We start from the raw sequence: 8,951 nt of genomic DNA, 5'->3' as shown, positions 1-8,951 counted from the left end.
GCACAAAGAGATGTATTTTGCTATGGTTGGGTGCCAAGACATTTCACAAAGAGAAGCTCTAGATCACAATAGTGTGATCCATGAGGGAGTTCAAAGTACCTTGCATAGTATGCAAAATATGCCTTCTTGCATGGGGGTTCTAGATGGGAATGGTGAATTGATTGAGCAACAATTTGCTTTTGCTATGAATTATAATTGCAATATTGAAAATAGCCAAAATCTAGGAAATCATGTGATTAACAAGTCACGTGTCAATAATGGTCCAACCTTTAGCCCTCAAAATGGAGGTTTTTGCTCCATTTTGCATGCTTTGCCTGCAATGGATATTCATCTTGCAACTACATAATTGCTATTTCAAGACCCAATAGTGCATTCCATGGGAAGTCTTTCTGAGATGTGTGAGTGATGTTCGGCTAAATTGTGGAGATGTGAGACTCAAGTGCAAGGATTGGTTTTGTTTGGTAAACATTGTTGTCGGAATGGAAAAGTAATGTTGCCACCATTGCAACGTCCACCACAGCCATTGCATGATTTGTTACATGGTATACATCCTCAAAGTAGAGTATTTAAGAATAATATACGGGCATATAATAGTGCTCTTGCATTTGTGTCACTTGGTGCCAATCTTGATGAGTTTTTATCTATTGCGGGGAATTCTTATACCTTTAGAGTGCATGGCTCCATTTATCATCGTATAGGCCCTCTGCTTCCTAATGTGCAACGACAGGAACGGCCAAGATTTGCACAACTTTATGTTTATGATATTGAGCATGAGTTATCTAATCGATTGGGTATGCCTAATTTATTGCCAAATTTACTTGGAGAGCTTCAGTTTATGATGCATCAATACAATGTATATGCACAAGCTTTTAGATTCGTGGGTATGCAATTGCAAAACAATCCCTTGCATGATTTAAGAATGACTATTTTTGGCATTCAGTAAGCTAATAGGCAATACTCAGCTCCAGTGGCAACTGAAGTTGCGGCTATCATGTCAGGACAAGGGAATGAGAATAGTCTCGATCATCGAGATATACATGTTTATAGTCGAGATGGACAATGTTTTGCTATTTCGAACTTGCATAGGGCATATATGTCAATGCTATATATTCTTCTTTTTCCTATGGGTGATGATGGTTGGCATGTAAAGGTGCCTTATAGTAATGTTAATATTCCAGTTAATGTACATGGATTATCTCATAAGGATTGTATTACTCAGATGCAATTTTATGCATTTCGACTACAAGTGTGTGAGGACACTGAGGTTTGCATGTTGTGTGGTGTTTGATTGTTGCAACAATTTATTATTGATGCTTATTGTAGTGTAGAGCAATGTAGGTTGACTTGGTGTCGTCAGAATCAATTAGTTTTACGCTCAGAAGTTTATAAAGACTTGGCAGATATGATGGGATTGATGGATAATGGACCAGTACAGGTTATTGGTGCCTCTGTTGGTAAAAGGGTGGTTTTGCCATCTTCTTTTACTGGTGGGCCAAGGCACATGTATTAGTTGTATCAAGACGCTATGGCTAAAGTGCGGAGTAAGGGAAAACTAGATCTCTTTATAACAATGATATGTAATCCAAAGCGGTCAAAGATAGCTAATGCTTTGTTGCCTGGACAGACTACTTATGATCGTCCTGATTTGACTACTCGGGGTCTTTCATAAAAAACATACTGATATGATGCATACATTGTTGAAAAGGAATTTGTTTGGAAATGTTGCAGGCTATGTTAGTGTGATTGAGTTTCAAAAGCGAGGGTTGCCACATTCTCATACTTTGTTGATTTTGGAGTACCCTTTTAAACCCTCTCAAGCATGCCATTATGATAGGTTGGTTTGTGCTGAGTTTCGTAATAAAGCAAGGTTTTCAGCTCTGTTTGAAACTATCTCAAAGTGCAATGTTCATGGTCCTTGCAATGCGTTGAATCCCAAGAGCCCTTGCATGTGTGATGGTCAATGCACTAAAAAATTTCCTTGGAGGTTTTTGAATGTGACAACTGTTGATAGCTCTAGCTATCCTATTTATAGAAGACGGGATGAATATGGAAACACAATCACAATAAAGGGTAATACTATTGATAATCGATTGATTGTTCCATACAATCCTTACTTGAGTAAGAAATAAAATGCACATATAAATGTTGAGGTATGCTCAATAGTGGCAGTTGTTAAGTATTTGTATAAGTATATATACAAGGGACATGATCATGCAACCATTAAGTTTTATGTTGGAAGCTTAGGGTTGAATGGTACGAGCATCCGTGAAGTGGATGAGATCGAGAGTTATTTAGATGCACGGTATGTTTTTGCTTCAAAAGCATGTTGGCGAATATATGACTATGCATTGCACAATGAGAAGCTTGATATACAACGGTTGTAGGTACACTTGCTTGGTGAGAATTGTGTGGTGTTTCGCGATACAGACAATATATCAAATGTTATGCAAAATGAAGATGTTAAGAAACCACTCTTACAGAGTGGTTTGCATACAATCTTGTTCATCCAGAGGCTCGAGATATTCGCTATCGAGACTTCCCAATGTGTTGGGTGTAGAATGCATAGAAAAAGGTGTGGACAAAGAGAAAGCGTGGAAATACATGTAATCGAATATACTTTGTGCTGCCTACATGTGGTGAGCATTATTACTTGCGAATGCTCTTAACAGTGTCTTGCGTACTGTTGGCAATGTGATGTACAATACTTTTAAGGAAGCTTGCATTGCAAAGGGCGTGTTAGAGGGTGATGACGAGTGTGCAATGTGCTTGGGAGAAGCTACCTCTGTGCAGATTGGTGCCCAATTACGTGCTTTGTTTGCTGCAATTTTGGTCTTTTGTGAGCCTGCTCAGCTTGGTCAGCTTTGGGATAGGTTTATGGCACTAATAGTAGAGGATATTTTGTATAAATTGCAGCTGGAGCACACACATGTATCTTCTACAAATCTGCACCAAGAGGCATCAAACAAGGCTTTATTGCATCTTTAGAACATTTTGCGGTAGCATGGGCAAAGATTGTCCGACTTTGATGGATTGCCAAAGCCTCATTGAACGGATTCTCCGTTGTGTGCTAACCCTCTTTTAGAAGATGAATATGCATATGATATACTAGACAATGTAGAGTTTGTATTCTATGGAGGCAATGTTGAATGACGGACAGAGAGTTGCATATACTGCAGTTATGGATGCTATCGGTGCAAACTCTGGGGATGTTTTTTTTTTTGGATGTGGTCCCGGTGAGTCGGGGAAGACATTTCTTTATAAGCGTTCACTTGCTAGGCTACATAGTGATTGTCATATAGCATTAGCAAAGGCATCATCTGGCATTGCTACTTTGCTTCTATAGAGTGGTCGTATTGCTCACTCGAGGTTTAAAATTCTATTAGATCTAAGTAATCGATCCACTTGTAATATTCCTGTTCAGAGCGATCTTGCTCAACTATTGAGACGATCAAGTCTTATTTTGTGGGATGAGGCTCCGATGATGCATAGATATGCATTTGAGGCAGTTGATAGAACTTTAAGGGATATTATGAATTGTGATAAACCATTTGGTGGAAAGGTCACTTTACTTGGAGGTGATTTTAGACAAATCCTTCCTGTCGTGATGAAGGGCTCCTATGAAGATATTGTTAATGTGACACTATGTTACTCTCATTTATGGCAGTATGTTAAGGTGCTAAGGTTGTTTGGGAATATACGGATGTCAACCGTTGGTGATGTAATCGATAATGGGTTTATTGGTTGGATTCAAGGGATAGGGGATGGAGTAGGTATTACAGAGAATTGTGATAAGTTACATATTTCATTTGGCATGGTATTAAAAGGACACTCCATTGAAACCTTAGTTGATAGTGTGTGCAGTGAAGTATCCACTGTGATAAACTTTGGAGCATATTTCGACAAGCGTGCTATACTTGCAGCGCGGAATACGGAGGTGGCCTCTTTGAATCATCATACATTTCAATTGATGCATGGAGAGGTTATATAGTACTACAGTGCGGATTCGATTGCAGAGATAAGTGATAGCTCATTTTTGTACTTTGTAGAGTATCTAAATACACTAGATCTTGGAGGTGGGTTTCATCCCCATCTATTGCTCCTAAAGATGAATGTACCTATTATTCTGCTTAGGAACTTAAATCTGGGAAAAGGTTTATGTAATGGTATACGATTAATATGTAAGGCATTCAATAAAAAGGTGATAAATGCTGAGATAATAACAGGAACAAATGTAGGGGAACAAGTTTTCATTCCCAGGATCACTTTTATTCCTAACACTTTGTAATTTCCATTTACCATGAGGCAGAGGCAGTTTCCTATTCGATTGGCGTTTTCTATGACCATCAATAAGTCATAGGGCCAGACTTTGTCTGTTGTTGGTCTTTACTTAAAGACACTGATATTTACACATGGATAGTTGTATATTGCATTGTCAAGGGTGAAATCCTCATGTGGTGTGAGAGTCTTGCTAGATGAAAATGAAAGCATTATGAATGTCACAATGAACATTGTATACAAGGATGTGCTTCAGAAGATGCGATAAGGTATATTGCTTTTTTGCAAGGATGCATGAAAATATGTGTTTTTTTGGAGGGTGCAATGGTATGCTTGCTTTTTGTAGGGATGTATCCATCGAAATTTGATAGCTTCGTAGTCATTGCTTGGCTAATATGTGAAATGGCCTTTATGCCACGTTCGGTTGGTATATACTATGTAGTGAGTAGCTATTTCCTGCACTATGTTTAAGTGTTTACTCCACTTTTGCAGATGCCTACTCCATGTTGGGGCTATTATCCAGCTTCTAAGTATAAAAAAGAACTACAATGTATCTTGCGCATAGTAACAACGCATGATATTATAAGAAGAATGCTTGCAAGGCTCACTGAGCATTTATATGATGATGCCAATATAGAGATTTTACTTCTAGTTTTTATTGAGGTGGTGCATTGTGGATATACTCAGTGTTTTCGAGTGCATATCGGTGAAGCTAAACAGGATAAGAGGTTTCGACGATCTCACACTGATAGAATACCAAGGGGGTGGCCGACGCATGAATCTAAAGACCTCGATTGCTTTGTGACGCAACATCAAGCTATGACAATGCCTGCTGAGTGGTTTGCAAGTGTTAGGCCAGGTATTGTTATTCTAAAGTTAAGTAATCTTTGTCAATTATTAGATGTATTTACGTTTACATTGTGGCTTTCTAAAATTTTAGGTGCAAGAAAGAGAGGAAAGACTGTCATATCCCCTATAGCATTGCCAAGGTGAGGAGTGGCAACGGGACTTGCTTCACCTAACCATGTTGTGTTGGAACGTGGAAAATTTCCTCGTGTTTCCTCGAAGAAAAAAAAGCTCTGTTTTGGTTAGGCTCCCTATGAAATATTTGGTTTTTTTATTCGCATTGGCACAATCTCTAGAACAAACTTTGGTTTTAGGCTCTACTTCATCTATGTGTATTATTAATACTGATAGTTTTTTTGTAATGCTTGGATATACTTAGACTTTGTAATTGTGACATCCAAGGATAATATAGAGGTACTTATAACTATTGTGCAAAGCAAGTATGGATACAAGTTTACAAGTTTGGTGCATGGTCATTGCATATATATATGAGTGTCTGTACACCTACGTACAAATGCATTTTTAGCCTTTTATACATGCATATACGAGAGAGAGGGAGAGAGAGAGAGTGTGTGTGTGTGTGAAAGGGGGAGGAGAGATGTGAAAAGGGTGAGAGATGGAGGGGTTGGGGATAAAGGAGAGGGGTAAGAAAGGGAAGGGAGGGGGAGAGGTTGAAAAGGGGATGGAAGGAAGACATTAAGATTGTAGAGGGAGAAGAGAGATGAAAAGGGAGGAGGGAGGGAACGAGGAGATGCAAGAGAGAGAGAGAGTGTGTGTGTGTGTGTGTGTGTAAAAACATAGGGGAGAGATGCAAAAGTGGTGAGGGGTTGCAAATAGAGGAGAGGGATAAACAAGGGGAGGAAGGGAGAGGTGAAAAGGAGGGGAGAGAGGAAGTGATGGGTGTTGTAGAGAGAGGAGAGATAAAAAAGGGAGAGGGAGAGAGAGAGAAGGTGAGAGAGAGAGAGAGTGAGTGAGAGAGGTAACATATATGTGAAAAATTCACAAAGAGGAGAGGTATGAAAAGGGTAGGGAGAGAGAGAGATTGGCAATAAATACTGAGATAGATTCAAAAAAGAGAGAAAATAGTGAGCACGCATGTGACCTCTTATGCTCGAAGACGCAAAAGAAGAATATGTGTTCATGCTATGGTTGTGCAATTGTACAGATGTCACAACTATATACATGTTATAGTTGTGCAATGGAAGTGAATTATATGGTGTTTTTATACTCAAAGATGGCAAAGTTACTATGCGATAGGGAAGCAACCGCACGGCACTTCACTTCCTTGTTGCCCCGCTTTTGCGACAACCCGGGATAGTGTTCCTTGCACGCTAGTTTATAAATTACTGACATTAATAATAATAAAAATTCCTCACTTCGCGCGGAAGGAACGCTAGTTTATAAATTACTGAAGTTAATAATAATAATAATTCCTCAGATATGATATAGGTTCGGTATCAAGACGAGGAACAGACCCTGCTGCGGCCGAGACAGAGCGAGAGAGAGAGGCACCATGCTCCTCCGGGCCTGCTTCGCCTCCGTCGTTCAAAACCCTAGAAATCACTGCTGCTGCTGCGGCTGCGTTATCAGAGGAATAAGACCATCATCCTCGTTGTCACCCTCATCCAGTCCTAATACTAATTGCAATAGTAAGCTCATCGTCCTCCGGACTCTTGCAGCATCTTCGTTGTCATCCAAGGCGCCCTCTACTGCTGTTACTACTAGTAGTACTACGGCGGCCTGTTTATCAGCTGGGCCGTTGTCCCTGGAAAGCCTCGAGGTGTACGCAAGCAGAGCCGCGGAAGAGCAAGCCTTTCCTGTGAAGAAAAAGGCAAGCAGCAACAAGCCTCGCAGGTCCCCCACAGCCTCTGATGCAAAATCCTTCGCGTCTCTCCCTCTCTCCCCTCTCTTGCAACACAGACTTCAGGAACTGGATTTTAAGGTGCCGACCGATGTGCAGGCAGCCGCCATACCTGTCCTTCTGGATGGTGAAGATGCTGCCATCCAATCGTACACAGGTTCAGGCAAGACCTTGGCATATCTCCTTCCCATACTCAGCAGGATAGGTCCTCTTAGGCAGCTTCCGGATAAGGAAGAGTCTTTGCCACCATCCAAACAAACTGTAGAAGCTGTGATTGTTGCACCTTCCAGAGAGCTTGCGATGCAGATCGTGCGTGAGACTGAGAAGTTACTTGGTTCGGAACATAGGAAGGCCGTGCAGCAGCTTGTTGGGGGTGCCAATCGTAGCAGGCAAGATGAGGCCTTGAAGAAGAATAAGCCCTGCATTGTTGTGGGAACTCCTGGAAGGATATCTGAAATCAGTCGCGATGGGAGGCTACATACTCATGCCTGCCGCTTTCTGATTTTGGATGAAGCAGATGAGTTGCTATCAGTCCAATTCAGAGAAGATATGCGCAGGATTTTGGAGCAGGTAGGGGTTCGGAGAACTGCTCCCTCTGTTCCTAATCACTGCATTACAGGTTCACCAATGGGAACTTCCATGCCAGAAATTCCCAATGGAAACAGCATAGTTTTGGATAAGAATTTTTCCAAACCATCACTGGCAAGAGTTCAACGCCAAACTGTGCTTGTTTCTGCAACAATGCCAGCAGCAGTGTTGCGTGCAGCATCAGAATGGGGCCAAAGGCCGGTGCTTGTGAAGGGGAAGGTGGTTGTCGGTGTAGATAATTTGCGATCAGAATCAGATCAGGAGGACATTCAGGGAGCAAGAGAGAGCTTGCCACCAGCTCTCAAACATTTCTATGCTGTGTCTCAGCTTCAACACAAGGTTGACACTGCCCGGAAGTGTATCCATGCCTTGAATGCAAAGTCAGTTATTGTATTCATGAATCACTCCCGGCGTTTAAAGGATACAGTTTTCAAGTTCGAGAACAGAGGCATTGATGCTGCATCTTTGCATGGTGAATTGAGCAAGTTAGAAAGAACCAACACTCTAGCTGCTTTCAAGAATGGTAAGTTGAGGGTGTTGGTGACAAGTGAAGTAGGTGCAAGGGGGCTTGACATTCCAGAATGCGATATGGTTGTGAATCTGGAACTTCCCACAGATATGATACATTATGCGCATCGTGCAGGTAGAACAGGACGGCTTGGAAGAACAGGTTTGGTGGTGTCAATCTGTGAAGAGAGGGAAGCATTTGTTCTCAGAAAGTTCCAGCGGCAACTTGGGGTGCAAATTGAGGAGTGTGAACTAGCAAGAGGTGGCATGGTTCTTAGTCGACATGCTAAGTCAGGACAAGCTACAGCCATAGTCAAAGCATGATTCAATAAGGGGCAAGTGCCATCCATAACGGGTTTTGCATAAAACTTAAATGTACCAGAATGGACAATCCTGGGCATGTTGTTCGGATGATGTAGAGAACTGATGGTATAAATCTTTTGGCATGACATGTCCAGGTCCAAGTTCCATCACACTTATTGCACTTGCTTTTACTTCAATGGTGCACTTTTGAACTTGATGCCCCAGCAATACAAGTGATTGTTGTCATGTTATCTCATTGAAATTCAAGCCGCTTCTTCCAATTGGTATCCCTCATCCTGTCCTATGCATATGAATCATATGAACTTTGCAAGCAATTGTGTTTTAATTGTTTACAAGTTTTACTTTACATGGATTCCTATTGCGTTCTTGCATCAGAATTTGGGCTACCTGTATTGTGTTTGAGTTATTTTATATTCAGGCAGTTTAGGAACAGCTACATCATCTTGCTGCATTTAAAACAGGTATAAGTTCAAACAGGTTTGCTAAACTGATTGAGCTTCCAACTTTTTTTAATCTCAGAGGTGCATTCAGAATGTGCATACTCCCATAT

General features: G+C 41.1%; 2 protein-coding genes across 2 annotated transcripts; both read left to right on the top strand.

Annotated features, from left to right (window-relative positions):
* The first annotated feature begins 3,130 nt into the window (after window positions 1–3,130).
* Window positions 3,131–3,988, top strand: LOC148013860 (uncharacterized). Its single transcript, XM_087667411.1, has 3 exons — window positions 3,131–3,310; window positions 3,422–3,559; window positions 3,665–3,988. The coding sequence occupies exons 1-3, from the start codon at window positions 3,131–3,133 to the stop codon at window positions 3,986–3,988; spliced, it is 642 nt and encodes a 213-aa protein (XP_087523537.1).
* A 2,574-nt stretch (window positions 3,989–6,562) lies between these two features.
* On the top strand, window positions 6,563–8,661 carry EMB1586 (P-loop containing nucleoside triphosphate hydrolases superfamily protein). The gene is made up of 2 exons (XM_087666866.1): window positions 6,563–8,093; window positions 8,214–8,661. The coding sequence occupies exons 1-2, from the start codon at window positions 6,635–6,637 to the stop codon at window positions 8,399–8,401; spliced, it is 1,647 nt and encodes a 548-aa protein (XP_087522992.1). The 5' UTR covers window positions 6,563–6,634; the 3' UTR covers window positions 8,402–8,661.
* Window positions 8,662–8,951: the final 290 nt, after the last annotated feature.

Source organism: Lygodium microphyllum, chromosome 25 (genome assembly GCF_053477565.2).
Source record: "Lygodium microphyllum isolate KBCC chromosome 25, Lygodium_microphyllum_v1.1.10, whole genome shotgun sequence".
In the NCBI taxonomy this organism is placed as follows: Eukaryota; Viridiplantae; Streptophyta; class Polypodiopsida; order Schizaeales; family Lygodiaceae; genus Lygodium; species Lygodium microphyllum.
The sequence above is the reverse complement of the archived record's forward strand: the minus strand, read 5'-3'. Positions and strand labels throughout refer to the sequence as shown.